Source organism: Myotis davidii, unplaced genomic scaffold (assembly GCF_000327345.1).
Source record: "Myotis davidii unplaced genomic scaffold, ASM32734v1 scaffold168, whole genome shotgun sequence".
NCBI lineage: Eukaryota > Metazoa > Chordata > Mammalia > Chiroptera > Vespertilionidae > Myotis > Myotis davidii.
The window spans coordinates 5,610,763-5,626,607 of NW_006383016.1; the positions used below are offsets into that span (position 1 = coordinate 5,610,763).

General features: G+C 46.2%; 1 protein-coding gene across 1 annotated transcript in view; it reads left to right on the top strand.

Annotated features, from left to right (window-relative positions):
• Window positions 1-15,845, top strand: part of RAPGEF5 (Rap guanine nucleotide exchange factor 5) — a 153,630-nt gene that overhangs the window by 123,564 nt on the left and 14,221 nt on the right. The window contains exons 18-23 of the mRNA XM_015558131.1: window positions 1,235-1,332; window positions 4,154-4,276; window positions 5,972-6,150; window positions 12,218-12,308; window positions 13,857-13,907; window positions 14,723-14,810. Coding sequence (XP_015413617.1) covers window positions 1,235-1,332; window positions 4,154-4,276; window positions 5,972-6,150; window positions 12,218-12,308; window positions 13,857-13,907; window positions 14,723-14,810 — 630 coding nt within the window. The remainder of the gene's footprint in view (window positions 1-1,234; window positions 1,333-4,153; window positions 4,277-5,971; window positions 6,151-12,217; window positions 12,309-13,856; window positions 13,908-14,722; window positions 14,811-15,845) is intronic.

Genomic DNA, 15,845 nt, shown 5'->3' on the forward strand with positions numbered 1-15,845 from the left:
TTACAGTGGGATAAACTCAAGTATCCCTGTGGTCGATCCCCATCTGCGTCTTGTTAGGAGGAGTACATTTCTCTATTGTACAGGAGAGCTCCAGCGATGGCAGAGAAATGGTCAGAGGACAGGGACAATTTGCAAGAAGGAAAATAAAATGGAAGAAGATTATATGAAAAATTCCAGCTTCACTGGCAGTCAAGAAATACACAAGAAACCACAAATCTGCTTTTGGTTTCAGCAAAAAAAAAAAAAAAAAAAAAAAAAATAGATACCATTTGAGCAGTTTCTGGTGTCAGAAACTTGATCTGATTACCAAAAGTAATGATCAGTGCTGGTCAGTGTATTAGAAAACAATTTGGCAGTTTGCACCAAAAACTTCAAAAATATTCATTCCCTTTGACCCAGTAATCCCACTACTGGGAATCTATCTTGAGAAAATCATCTATAAGCAGCCAAAGATTTATGCATGAGGATGTTGACTTCAGCAGTATATATTATGGCTGCGGTAATAATAGATCCCATTTATCAAGCCCCTGCTACATCCCAGCCCTGTGCTAGGATTTAGCATACATCTTGCCATCTAATTTATATGACCAAAAAAATTAGAAAACCTGAAATGTTCAACAAAAGCGGGAAAATTAAATGATAGTATAATAGACTGTTATGGAACCAATTAAATATGACATGTAAATAATTTTGACAAATGGGTAAGTGCTTATAATAAAAATCAGAATATAAAACTACATAATCAAAAATATATGTATTCATAATAAACATGTATGCATATGTATAAATAATTGCCACTATATGTATGTATATGAATTCTCTCTCTCTCTCTCTCTCTCTCTCTCTCTCTCTCTGTCTCTCTCTCTCACATAAAAATCAGAACAAAAGTATGCCTAAATGTTAACCAATATTCCCATCATATGGTTATCATAGAGTGCTGGGGTTATGAGTAAATTGTACTTCCTCTCCTAAAATGTTCTGTGTTCCAAAGAATGACTAAATATCATAAGAGACTCACAAGAGGATTCCTTCATGGATCGTGAGCAGTGATGGCCCTGCCCCCACAGTATCATTGGTGTCATTATAGAGACTATGCAGAACTCAATTCCATCTACTTTGCATCCTATTTCCTTTGAAATATTTTTCTTTGGTGCGTTTCACTCTTCAGATACACCTTGTATGCCTACTGCTGTTTGTGTGTTTCTAAATTACTTCTTTTTTAAAAAAAATATAGGAAAGCGTGAACTTCATCCCAATGACCTGGCCATCTCCAAATCCCTGGAAGCATCTGGCCGGATATATGTCTACCGGAAAGACCTGGCTGACACTTTGGTGAGGACCTTTAGCCTTGCACTTGAAACGCACGGACACAGATGTCAGACTGAAAGCATACTTGTGTCTGTTTCATAATGAATGCCAGAAAAATACATTGAATTGTTTCCTCTTCTAGCCAACAATACACGTGTCGAGTAACATTGCCTTGGCAAATCAAAGACACACAACTTGAGGAATTCTAAACCCTTCCTCAGTCAAATCCTCCTTCTCTCTGAGCCCCTGAAACAAGGGATTTGAGAGAAGTGACTTCTTTACCAATGGATCTCAATTCCACGTCTTCTTTTCTGGTGGACATGTGGAGAGTAGGCCAAGAGATGCACCCGGATTTAAGGGAGAAACTCCATCCTTGGTTTGCATCCATTTGATGCACCTGGAGTGCACCCCTTTTCTTGAAGAAGGGGTGCCAGCCTTCCCCGTGCAAAATGGTCTCATAACAGTGGGACCTCAGATGCCACTGAAGAGTGAGCGGTTAAGGAAATGTAGGAACCATACTGTAAGTTATTTCAGTTCAAATGTAAGAACGGACACCTAAGTAGATGCTTGTTTCTAAAAACCTGTGTTTGGTTCTCTCTGTATGGGAGTGTTCATCGCCCATAAGAAGCCCGTTTTACCAGGTTGTGACTGTCCCCTCTAGACTCCTGGTCCCCGGTCTGTGTCATGGAGTCACCCCTGGGCTGGGGCTGCCTCGCTGGCTCCTGGTGGACATATAATTGAGGAATGTATATGCCATGTAGGTCAACCAGACTGGCTTACAATAACACATGTGTTATGCTAAATTACCTACAGGATATCAAGCTGCCATAATATTAGTCACTGTCATTTTGGATACTTATTACCAGACGCGTAGGTGCTGAGTAATTTATATACAATATCTCATTTGCCATCCCAGTAACCCTGTGGAGTGGGGAGAGGCTGAGTAGCTTACTCTAGCTTCCCACAATCAGGGAGGGGACAGGGCTAGGGTCGCTTCCATTTATATTCGGCTCTAACTTGGGCCCTTTCCAGTTCTGAGCATCCCACAGGTCACTCGTCCTGTGTCTGCACACGATGTAACTCCATCGGTGACACACGACACACTGATGGTGCACAGCATCTCTGAGTAAATAATGAGAGTGAGTGGCCTTTACCCCTCCCCATGAAGGAGCACAATCTACTGTGTGGCTTTTCTGGGCTCCTGGTGGTGGAGGGAACCTGCATTCCCAGAGCTCTCATCTCCGCTGCCCAGGGCCAGCTGCAGAAGAGGAGAAGGCAGGGCCGAGTCAGGGTCTCAGTGGATGCTGCAAAGTACATTCCAAGATGAGCCAGATACCATCCTGCCCTCGAATGTTTCCCCCACCAACTTTGCACACCACCTAACATTTCCCCATTAGAATCTTAGCTGTAGGTATTTTATCTCCAAAATAATTCAGTTGACGGGACATTGTAAAGGATGAATAGCATGTGAAACCACCAGTATCCACTATACTGTAGATAATATTCTTGGAAAGCAGGACTGGGGCCCTGGATGAATGGGATGGAGGAATACATAGGAAGCATTTCTCTGAAAGGGTGGTAGACAACCTTGAATAAACCGTAGGGCAGCACCAAGGTAAGGGGCATATTTAGGGAGAGAGTGGGGGGGTGGTTCAAGGCCATGTGAAAATACCCTTACGCCTCCAGCTCAGTGAGCAGAGGTTGGTGCTACTTCTCATCCCGTGGCTCTCCCTCCAAGTGTCTGCGTGCAGCCTGGTTTCCATCTGGTCCCATCAGACAGTCCCTGAGAAGCCTTAGCTTGTCCCCACCTCAGCGCCTCCATATCTGCATGTGCGTCCAGGCCATCCGCCCGGCTGAGCTCCCCTCTGCCGCCCACTCTGGGGACACGGGGACAGTTTGTACCTTGGCCTGCTCTGAGCAGAACCAAGTCTGTGGAAAAGCTCTGTGAAGGTCCTTTGCCATTCCTTTTTTAAATTAGAAAATTACTATTCATATATGTAAAAATTCTAAAATGCAAATAGTTTACTTTGCAGTTTAGGAACAGAGGTTAATACCTGGAATGGAGCGATTGCCTCCATCCTGCGATGTCATGTAGTTTGCGAAGTCCCATTCTTTCTTTTCCGACTCAGTAACTATTTCATTAACTGCCCAAGTACACCCTCAAATGGGAGAATTTCTATTTTAATTTAAAAATATCAAATATCTTGAAAAGAGGCCGAATAATTTTTAATACATTTAACAGTGACAGTAGATTTAAAGTTGTGGTGACATTTAATAATTTCATGCCATATTCTAAGGAAGCACTGATACTTAAAATAATCCCCCACCACACGGTATAAGTGAAGTCACTTTTATTTTATATTATTTCACGTTTAAATTGTGTTCGCTTCCCACGAGCGCTGTAGCACGGTGTGTGAACGTGTGTCTCACTAAGCACATTTCCTGTAGAAGCCGTGTCTGTCTTTATTGAAGTGCGCCGTGACATTTCTTCTGTTTGTTTTTATACTCACCCTGCTGGCATATTAATTCCTACCAGAAGCCCAAGTAGCGTCAGAGCTTTTGCTTTCATTATGCTGTCTGCCCGGCAGTGTTTTATAATCAGATTTGTGCGGGCACGCATCTGGGAGGCAGGGGGCTGGCCAACTCATTGATCACATTCTTCTTTTTGCAAGGCTGTTTCCTAAATTGGCTGTAACTCACTCAAGGTGAACAGACCCGGGGAAATATGAAGTGCCCTCAGACAAGATTGCTTTTCTGATCTGGGTTTCTAGTGCCTTTCCAGGGGCAGCCAGTGCAGTGTCACACATCGAGGTCACTGAGGGTCCTTTTGCTTCTGTTGGTTTAGAACCCGTTGGCAGAAAATGAGGAGTCCCAGCAAAGGCCGTTGAGGATCTTGGGAATGAACACTTGGGATCTTGCTCTGGAATTAATGAATTTTGATTGGAGTCTCTTCAATTCCATTCACGAGGTAAGGAAGGAGAGAAAAGGTCAAATAAATGCTGGTGCTCTTTTAACTCTGAATTCTTTTTTGAAAAATATTTGTGCATGTGACTAGGTGTTTAAAAGATCCATTATCTAGTGATAGCATTATGCTAGAATATCATGGTCCAAAAAGATATTTGATATTTGATCCAGTCCGAGGAAAATCAAAATACTTGGTCATGCCTTCTTTGCTCCTGGTACAGTCATATGTTTGTAGAATGTAATTTAAACATGTCATGGTTTTATATGTATGGATAGATATGTATATATGTATATTATGTGTGTGTGTATATATATATATATATATATATAGAGAGAGAGAGAGAGAGAGAGAGAGAGAGCTCTCTAATGGGGCTGAAGAGCTATTTTGTATTTGTTGATACTGATATTTGAATTTTTCCCATGAAGTTTATAATAGTTATACAAGAAGCATAGGTATATTGTGTGTATATATGTGCACACACACTCATGCTTTTACATAAGAACATTCTATAAATTTAGACTATTCAGCAAGATGTCAAGTGCTTTCTTGAAAATTTTGAGGTATATTTCAAACTTTTACGTCCATCAACTTCTCCCTGGAGGACAGCTTATAACATTTATAAAGCAACGGGTTATGGGCAAAATGCTGCTGACAATGAGTGAAGGAGTTGAGCCCGTGGAAAGCTCTCGGGCACCAGAAGGCCAGCAGCGAGGAGCTCTGTGCAACCACTTGCTGCCCTTGCGTTGCCTTGTAGTGGCATCTTCACTATGAGGCAGCCTTTCCTCCTGCAGGAGGGACTCAGGCCCAGCATGCTCCCTGAGCTTTGCTTTCAGTTGGGAATAACTTCTAAGTGTCCTCCTATCTGCTCATTAAATTTTCAACGTGATGATCTGAATTTGAACAAGCAGGGGAGTCATTCCCGCTCAATGACATGTGACCTTGGAAATGTTAATAGAACAGGATGCGTCCTGCGTAAGCAGTGGGAGGATGTGAACGACTTCTGTAGATACACACACCTCCATTTAGAAATAAGAATCTTCTATTGCTTTGCATGGGAACAGTCCATATATATAATAAATAGTTACTGGTCTTACTCGAATTTTTTTCATTTAGGACCTTGCTCTTTCTATTTAAGATTTGACACTGTCTTGGGTCCGTGGCTCTCAAAGCCTGGGCATCCAGACCAGCATCATCAGCGCTGCCTGGAAACTTGTTTGAAATGGACATTTTTGTCCCTACCACAGACCACCTGAATCAGAGTCTGGTTGGGGGAAGGGAGGTGATCCTGATTCACACTAAACCCTTTGAGAACCCTTGCCTAGACTCTACCTGTGAGGGTCTAACATGCATCTTAACAAGTACTATGATAGTATGTCATTTACACTTGAATTTGCCAACATAAGTTTAGGAAGTTTGGATTTCATTCAGCCTGTGATTGAAACGTTGAATGTCTTAGATTTCCATGTAAAGGCACCATTCTTACATTCTGAAGAAATACATTTATATAAGAAGTCTAAGTGAACATTATTTAATGAGGCATCCCTAAAACTAAAGGGAAGTTGTTTCAAATTGAATATATTGTCACCTAGTCCGATATGAGAATGGCTACCAGAAAGAGCTTTTAAAGAGGGACTGAATTTTGTGTCAACCTGACTTTGTGCTGAAAATAAACACTGGCATGACTACCTTTTCTTTCAGCAAGAGCTGATCTATTTCACATTCAGCAGACAAGGAAGTGGGGAGCACACGGCGAACCTCAGCCTCCTGCTCCAGCGCTGCAATGAGGTCCAGCTCTGGGTGGCCACGGAGATTCTGCTCTGCAGCCAGCTGGGCAAGCGGGTGCAGCTGGTGAAGAAGTTCATCAAAATCGCCGCCCAGTGAGTTCCTCATAGCAAAACCTGCAATTCCGCTCCGCTCCGCTCCTCTCCTTGTCTAGCACTGTTTCCCTTGTGGTGACAGGAAGGGTGGATGTAAACTTGTCACATTGGGTTAAATGACCCAATGATTGGAAAGGTCTCTTCATGAATATTTATGACTCTGCATTTGAAGTATTTCTATTTTAAAGTACAGTGGGGCCTTGACTTACAAGTTTAATTCGTTCCGTGATGGCGCTCGCAACTCAACTTACTCGTGTCAAATCATAAAGTGAACGAGTGAGACACGTGATTCTGGGCTGATGTTGTGGCATTCACTGTGACGTTCGCTGCGCCAACTAGCGGTGGGGTATCTGAAGCTGGCTTGTAACCCGAATTTTAGCTCAAAGCAAAAAATCGGCCGAGGGACGGCTCGTATCTCAAAAAACTCATTAGTCAGGACACTCATAAGTTAAGGCCCCACTGTACATATCAAAATCGCAGACTGAAGCTCTCTGCTCTGTGCTATGGAGCTAGTAAGCAGGCTGTGCACACATACCCATCCTGCTGCCAAATTGCCATGTGGCCCGGGAGCTACAGCAGCTCGGAAAATGGGGGAGGTGATGGGACGGGGTAACCACCCCTGAGAATCAGGTGCTCCCGAGAATTCTGCTCTCAGCCTCCTGATGCCCACAGTGTGAACCTTACGAGCTCCTTAGCGGGCCCTACACTGGCTGGTCCCTCCCGGCCTCTGAGCCTCACCCCTGGCTGGGTGCACCCCATGCTGCAGCCACTCTGAATGGCTGTCTCTGCCAGGCACGCCGTCCCCCAAGCATGGGCATGTGCTGCGTCTGCTAAGAAGGGCCCTTTCCACCCCGCAGATTGCTGTCACTTTAAGATGGAGGGCAAGTTTTCTTCCTTCTTGACATCACTGAGTTTCAAATGAAAGGTCAACTACTCCCTACCCAGACCCCTCTCCCCTCCCTGCCCCTACGCACACATTCATTGCCGTGGTCCAGCGCCAGAAGGTCCAGGGGTCCCCAAAGGTGTGGCGGAGTTGGCAAAGAAGGAATGACACGGAGCAAGCATTCAGTTGATCAGCAGCCTTGCCAGGATCTCTAGCCACAATCTCTAGCCAAGTTCTGTGCAGGTTCTCCAGTCAGGTTCAGTCCAGGTTCTCCAGCCAGGTTCAGTCACCAGGTTCTAGTCAGGTTCTCTTGCCATGTTCTATCCAGGTTCTGTAGCCAGGTTCTGTCTCTAGGTTCTTCAGCCAGGTTCTCTCGCTAAGTTCTGTCTCCAGGATCTGTTGCCAGTTTCTGTCCAGGATCTTTGGCCATGTTCTGTCTCTAGTTTCTGTCTCTAGGTTCTGTGTCTCGAGGTTCTGTCTCCAGTTTCTTTCCAGGATCTTTTGCCATGTTCTCTCCAGAGAAGTTCTTCTTGTTCGCAGTTAAAGTGATTAATTACCCGACTGGCACTTAGTTAAGGGGTTTTATTCCCTCCCTAACTTCAGGGGAAAATCCCTACCTGGGGAAACAACCTTTCTCAGAGAGGTGACCTTGGTTAAAACACATAGCGCCAAGAAGGTGAGCAAACATATTAAGAACAGTATGCCATATATGCCAGGTCTCTTGAAATAGCAAGGATGGACCGGCTCCCGGCAACTCATGCTTTGTTTCCTTTTTAAAAATGCCTTTATTATGTTTATTGAACTTACCTGTTTGTATAGGGCTCCTTCCCTGGGCTATGAGAGGCTCCAGGGGACAGGGACCAGTTCTAAGCAGTCATTCTGCTGGGAGCCTGGAATCGGACTCGGTGACTAGCAGGGACTCCGTAAATGTGGGTGAAATGACATTTTAGTAACTTTCTGGGAGCATCTCTGCATATACCAGATCAATGCCCTGAGATGCTCCTGGGACAGCTTCCCAACGGAAGCGGGCGGCAGGAGCCGGAATCTTTCCCGTTCCTTCTCCCTCCCAGCCTTCCCACTTTCCTTCTCCTTTGGCTTCCAGAATACTGTTTGTATCATTGTTCTGCATACATGTCAGACCAGCATTCAGGAAATACTTATTGATCACTCAGTATAGGTGTAGGTCCACACAGGAACCGTGGGGAAACCAGACCGAGCTGACACCATTCCTGCCTGCGGGGGTTTGCAGTCTGCGGGGGGTCAGGGCGGTGCTTCTATAATGCAGGTGGCCAGTGTGCAGATTAGAACCAGGGAGTGCCACAATGTGAGCTCACATTCTGGGGCTTTAAGGAGGGGAAGCTCACATACCAACAAGGCGGGAAGGAGGGTGTGGAAACATGTGAGGCTGAATTTGAATTCCGGGTAGAAGTGGACAGGTGTCCATTCCCTGGAGGCAGAGCACACGTGGTCTGGGAAAGTACCCTGACCCAGTGGGACCCTCGAGGAGGGTGTTTAGAAGGAAGTTGTGGGAGATTCATCTGCAAAGGCCGATGGGACCAATCTGTAAAGGATTTTGAATTTCAGATGGAAGAGTTTGCATTGCCTGGAGGAGGCGGTAGGAGGTCACTAAAAATGTTTGTGCAGGAAGCGGGTGCTCGGAGTGGTCCCTTGGGAAGGCTGGCCTGAGAGTTGCGTGTAGATTGAACCGTAGGGAGAAGACCCCAGAGGCAGAGCGTTTAATTTATTGGCGAGAGATAGTGGGGGTGCCTGACTTGGTTGGTGTGCCTGGAAGGGAAGGAGAAATAGTAGCACAGAAGCCTTAATCTTGGGCTGCTCTTATGTTAAGTGTTCCTCTTTTTTTTTTTTTAATTTGGCCAGTACATTCCATAACAGCCTGTGAAATACCTAAAGGTGAGGCTCTTTTGAATAAAAAAAAAAACAAAACACGTTCTTATAAATGCCAGTTACTTGGAGAAATGGGAGATTAATGTTCCAAGGAGTAAAATGACGCCACACAGCTCTCTTCTCAGTGTAAGATTATATGGATCCTCAGGGAAATGAAATCTGTTCACATCTTCTCCGTACAGCCCCATGATCTTGAATTATTTACGGTCCTGGTCTCTAACCCTGGCCCGTGGACTGGAATGGCAATAGAAACACGAAGTTAAATTCTTTATCATCACAGTGGTAGGGATAGCCAAGGGAAAACAATAATTTCCGTGATCACGAAGTGTTTTCCTTGCCTCAGGCATCCTATTTGCATATTCATGTCTCCCTTCCTTCTCACCATCCCATCCCCCACCCCTGTGGGTAGAGTAGATTTTATTCCCTCTCACAGACAAAGGAGTTTTGCTAAACTGGCATGTTTAGTGTCAGCCGGTCTGTTCTTATCATGGAATGAATGAACCTCAGTTACAGAGGAGTCCGGACTGGAATGGTATCCAGTATTTGTATTGCATCAATTCGTCTTCTAGAGAAATCGTGTCTGTTTTAATTCTTTTTTCCTTTTCACAGAGTCAGATGTTAGTTATAGGTGCCTTTTTATTTTAAGTCTGAATGAAAAAGACATCTGGGCCAAGAAAATTATTTATGGAGGGCTAAACGATAAAAAGATGAGAATTATATCTAAGATCCCACATAGATAAATGATACTGAAAAACAAGAAGAAGAAACCTTTTTATAATGAACTAGAGGGTGGGGTCCCTAGGCCTGGCCTGCGGGGATCGGGCTGAAACCAGCTCTCTCTGACATCACCCGAGGGGTCCCAGATTGTGAGAGGGCGGTTCTCAAGTGATGCACCCCGGAATCGGGCTCCCTCCTCTCCAGTTCCCGGTTTTCATCACCCAAGAACCGCAGCTGCCAAGTCACTGCAGCTTGGCAGCTCCTGGGTTGAGCGTCTGCCCCCGGTGGTCAGTGCACATCATAGCTACCGGTTGGATGGTCTAATGGTCGGATGGTCACTTAGGCTTTTATATATATATAGATAATAATAATCCATTTCCCCCAAAAGTCTGTTTCAACTCCAGTAAATGCCATCTGAATGGCTTGCTGCCTACCTGGTATTTGGGTGATGGGCAGAATGCAAAACTGAAATAGACTATAATTGAGCCTTCAGGAACCTAATGTCTAATGGGCAGAGACAGACAAGAGGGGCCTCCATAAGTGGTAATCAGGAGACCTGGGGTAAGGGAGAGCCTCCGGCCGAGGTCATCTGGCACCGGGATGGGACGGCTCCCGCTGGTCACAGGGTACTCAGGGTCGTCACGTCCAGAGAGGGAGCCCTTTCAGCTCTGTCCAGTGGTGTGAAGTGTCCAGGGCTGCGATGAGATAGAAAGGGTGCGAGTCAGTGGCAAGAGGGAAGTAGAGTCACCATGCTGGTGCCTTTAGACACCAGTGATGCTCAAGAACAGATGGATTCCTAAATCATAGACCAGGAAGTATCTCGTCTGTTTATTCCTGGAATATACCAAGCAGGGTCTCCCGGGAGAAAGCTGACAGAAACCAGAGGAAGGGGCCAGTTGGACTGAGTTTCAGATCCTCTTGCCTACCAAGAGGCGGAGTCCAGAGCGGGACAGGAAGACTACCAGAGGGACTGACCATGCCCTGGAGACTCGGCGGTGGGGCCTGCAGGGCCGAGTTCACCCCAGTTGTCCTGGACACTGGGTGTGGAGGCAGCATTGCCTGTCCAGGTCCCAGTGTTGATGAGTAGAACCTCTGAGTGCCCCAGTGTGGCTCTCAGCTGTGCTGGGCGGCACCCGGTCCGGAGGCTGGCCCCAGGAGCAGGCAGTTCAGCGGGACCTGCCCCGGTGTAGCCGCGGTGTCTTTAGCAGCCCAGCCATTTTCCTGATTCAGAACTGGATGTTCTTCCACAGTTTGTGCGCCTAGAACTGAGTATCGTTTGGGGAGACAGAAGTGTTGAATGTGTCAAGAACTTTTCAAGTCATGATCGCTTTTGACCAATGGTGGAATGCGTGGAAGTCTAACGTAATAAAAAAAATCATCAATGTAGTCAGAAGTTTTATACACAAAGATACTCATCGTAGCATTTTGTATTGAATTGAATTGATTGAAAATAATTTAAATGTCAACAACAGGGGAGTGAGTAAGCAAGTTATGAAATATGTTCCTGATCAAGTGTTACATAGCCATTAATGGTGGTAGTGAAGAAGGCACAATGTACAATTTAACACGATCTATAACTGAAAGAGCGAGATACAAAGTCACACATGCACTGTTCCCAGATTCCACCTGAGGCATTGATGGAGGCGTTGGGGAGAGATGGCTCAGACACTCGGTATTTTTCCTGCACCCAGCTTACTGCTGAGCACGTTCATATTTTTCATGTTTAATTATCAAGCGAGGCTAATTTCTTAATTTTAAAGACTTACCTCAGAGAAGTTGTTTTCTAATGAGTCCCAGACAACGAAGTGTCTAGAACTCCAGGCTGCTGTGGCTGACCGGACGCCCAGCCTCCGTCTGCTGTTCCGGACGCCCTCAGCCGGCTGTGAATGTTGGTGGGATTTTAACCAATTAAGTCAAAGGCAAGGTTGACGTCATGCACAACAGATAACTTTGCAGAGTGAATGGAGCTCAGCATGGCCTCATTTTGCATGTTATCTCCTCTCTCTAAATGAGACAATATCCTCATAGTATGGGCCATTTTTTACGTATATCCAGAATACAGTAGTAATTTTGTGGATAGCAAAGAAGGTATGTCTGAATGTAATGGGAGGGGCCGCTTAGACCTGTGAAGGGAGAGGGGCTTGTCTATCAAAAAATAGTCAGCTTGCTGATGAAAGGAACGGAACTGGAGAGCTAGTATGATGAGGGTATGGTATATAGAGAGGAAGACGAGTTTAAGAATTTTCAGTTGAAACTGTAAATGCATCCAAAATAGATGGTTTAAAAGGAGGAAGTTTTTGAAGTGTCAGAAGGTATCAGAGCATAGATCTTCTCCTAAAGATAAGTAAGGATGGGCTGAAGCCTTAAAAATCAGTTCATTTCTGTGCGAAACATTGGCGAGGACACCATCCTCCCACGGTGTGTGGGGGCTACAGAGCAGGGTCCAGCCCTGCCCTTGAGGTTGAACTCTGGCCTCAGGGAGTATTTTCACTTGTGTCTTGTGCAATCACCTGGAGAAAGGATGTTGCCTCAAAGTGCCTTCTGCTTTCTTTTATGCCGCAGCTGCAAAGCCCAGAGGAACCTGAATTCTTTCTTTGCTATTGTGATGGGTCTCAACACCGCTTCTGTCAGCCGGCTGTCACAGACCTGGGAGGTGAGCCTTGGGGTCCTCACAGAGAGGGGAGTGGGAGGGACAGATAAAGCTGAACGGGAGACTGGCCCGCAAAAAGCCTTTGTTTACAATGCATAAATTGATTTAAAGGGATTACATAAAAAATAATATGTCCAGTTGGGAGGGACTATTTTAATCAAATGGTCTTCAGAATGGTTGTGTAATGTGTATGAAAGCAATGAGAACTGTAAAATGACCCCTGCAGATTTAATCTTCCTCGGCTCTGCCCTGAGGTGGCGTGGGTACCAATGGTGGTCTTTCAAACGCTCACCTGCGGGCCGTGTGTCCAGAAGTCTGTTGGCTGAGACGCTGACGAATTAAGCTTCCGGGCCTCACACTTACTGGGCCCCTGACAGTGGGTTCACATGGACAATATACATCTTTGTAAAGTTTGCAAAAGTAAAGTAATTTTGTATTGATTTTCTTAAAGAGGGCCCACAAAATGCTATACGTTTCAGGCCTCCAAAATCCTGGTTCTGCTTCTGTTGCTGTCATATGATGGAGCCTGTTTAGTTTCTAAGATGGAGAGGCCCACAAAAGTTAGCCCAAGTTCTCAAACATGGACTTGAAGGGTATATGTGGGAAGAACTGCAGTTGGGGCATTCCTCTTGACCCAGGCACTGAGATAGGGCTCTTCTCTCCTTGGGCTTTTGTTTCCTTCTCTCCCTGTCCCCTGCTGATTGCCCACTTCACTCTGTGGACCATACCCCCCCCTCACCCCTTCTTTTTAACCCCCTCCTCCTGGCTCCAGCCTGCATGTGTTCACTTCGGTCTCCTTGGCCTCTCTCCATCTTCCCAGGTTCAGCTCCGATCAGTCAGTGCTCATTCCCTTCGTGGGTCCCAATGCAAACTCCTGTGGGAGAGAAGCCGATAGGCCCCTGTTCCTTTTCTTACATTAGGGCTCAGCGTAGGTCTCAGGGCAACCTGCAGGCTCACTTTCTGTGGGTCAGGGAGATGCCCTGACGGAAGCACCAGGGTGGGTTGCCTGAGAGTCGGGGCCAGTGCCCCTTAAAAAGGTTCAAAGAAAGAAACGATAGGCTTGCCTGCTCTGGCGAAGCAAATGAGACCGTGTGTGCACATCGTAAGATGAAGGAGGTGGGCAGCCAATGCCCCGGTTGACCAGAGGAGGAACAGATGGCTGGCAAGGGCTACAGGCGAGTGGAATTGAGTTAAACCTGGAAAAAAGCTTTGCTTTGCAAGCACTGGGGGGAGAAATGAAATCCAAACCATGTGCGTCCCATGAGCACATTGGCTGCTTCCTTTGTGCACGGCGCTGCGTCTTCACCTTGGCAGAAGGAGGGTGGTCAGACAGATGGGAACAGAGGGGCTCTCATGGAGGAGGTGCCACAGCCACACTACGGGGTGATGAAAACCGCCGACGAGGAGCAGTCAGGGTGGAGCCACGTGAGAGATTTACGTGCAGAGCCACGGCACACGTCAGCACAACTTGGTGAACCCTTCCCCGGTCGCCTCTCAAAATAGCTGGCCTCTTTGACCTTTTTGTGTGTGTTTTTTTGTCTTTGTTTTTAGAAAATCCCTGGGAAGTTTAAGAAACTTTTCTCTGAACTTGAAAGTTTAACAGTAAGTAGTTGACCCAGAGGGGACTTATCCTTCCAATGAGTTGCCAGCATCTGATTGTCTTCTACATTCCAGTGGGGGAGGCGGGGGGAGAGGGGAGGACCTGCACTCCATCGGGGCAGGTAGTTAGACACACACACGTTCACCCGCCCTGAACATGTAGCTTTGCTTCTTATGAAGTGAAGCAAGTACATGGTTAATGCTGCTTCTCCGTGGAACACAGCATTGAGAATGGCCCTTTGGCATGGTTTTCAGCAGGCACATTGTTACCTGTGGTCCATCTCCAAGCCTATGAAGTTCACGGGTGTAAATTTAGTGTGCAGTCACTGGCTTATGCATCCTTCTCTTCTCCTCTTACCATTTCTTAGGCTCAGGTACAAAATGTAGCATAGTTTCTTTTCAGAAACAGTAAGGCAGTTCTCTTGTGCTCGCTGCATTGTCTGTGCATCACGAGGGCATTTTTCTGTGCCGTGTTCCTGACAAAAGACACCAGGGTCTCCTCATGACAGAAATTACGCGGAGGAAACTACTTACAGAACTGACTCGAGGAAAAGAATAGGGCCATCAAAAGGTGTCTCTCTCTTTTGCAGCCACTTCCCATTATTGTAAACCAATAAGCTGGCTTTCAGTCATTACCTAGATTTCCTGCCCTAATTTAGTGAGTTTATTTCCCTAGGAAACCTTTGTCCCCTTCGTTCTTAGGGAAGATGTCTCCATATCCAAATCATGTTCAAATTGCATAGCAACGTGGGCTGAGAGCTGTTTCTATAGCAGATTGATTTTTTTTCTTTCTCTTTGTGATCCGCTTGGCTGCACAGGATCCCTCCCTGAACCACAAAGCCTACAGAGATGCGTTCAAAAAGATGAAGCCGCCCAAAATCCCGTTCATGCCCTTACTGCTCAAAGGTAACGATTTTTTCTTTTCTACTTGTAATTCCATCTTCCAGAAATGCATCGTTATAACTGTAGAGGACAACAACAACAACAAAAGAGGGCTCAGTTTATTGCTTTAGAGTAATTTCGACATTCAGAACTAACAGGGTTTCCCTGTGGTTGCTTTTCAAATACACTGTTATTCCTGAGATGCCTAAAATACAGACTTACACGTGAGCAGACAGCAGAGCATTTTCTGCGACGCACAGAGTTTAGGACTGGAAACTGTTGTGTGTTTACTTCACCTGCTCCTACATGCCGTTTATTTTTCTGTGAGTTTACAATCCACTCAATTCAACCGAGACCAGGCTGGCATGCGGGACCCCAGAGGCAGTCAGTGGGGCGCCACGTTGGCAGCCCAAGTTTCAGAGCCGCAGCCCACACCTGCCGTGTGGGGCACAGGCCGTAAATGACGCCTCATGAGACATGTTGGCTAAATGTACTGTTGAGGTCTCAGCGGTCCTTTCACACCAGGGGATTCATGCAGGGGAAGCTCATTTCAATCTGGCCTGTGCTTCTGACCTTCCGTACATGTCCTACCTGTGAGCTGTCCACAGGGGGTTTGCTCTCTTTTCTTTTTGATCTGAGAGGAGAGAGAGAGAAACATCAATATGAGAGAGAAATATTGATCGGTTGCCTCCCGCACACACCCCAGCCCAGTATTGAACCCGATACCTAGGTATGTGCCCTGACTGGGATCAAACCTGCCACCTTTTGTTGTACAGGACATGCTCCAGCCAACTGAGCCATCTGGCCAGGGTGGATTTGGTCATTTTTCTTGGCCATATTGTGATCCCTTCAAAGGATTTTATAGAAACACTCTTTTCTTTTTACATAGCCTCTGCTCTTTGGCTGGGCCAGGTCCCCATGACTGGGTCCTTAGATGTGATTCTGGAAATGAGTTACCTGGAGCTGGAGGGCTGGCTGGCCCGGCCATCCTCCCCGGCCTCCCCCTTTGCCCACCCCATGGGCAAAGCTGGTATCCCCTCTTCGGCTTCTCTCAGGAAG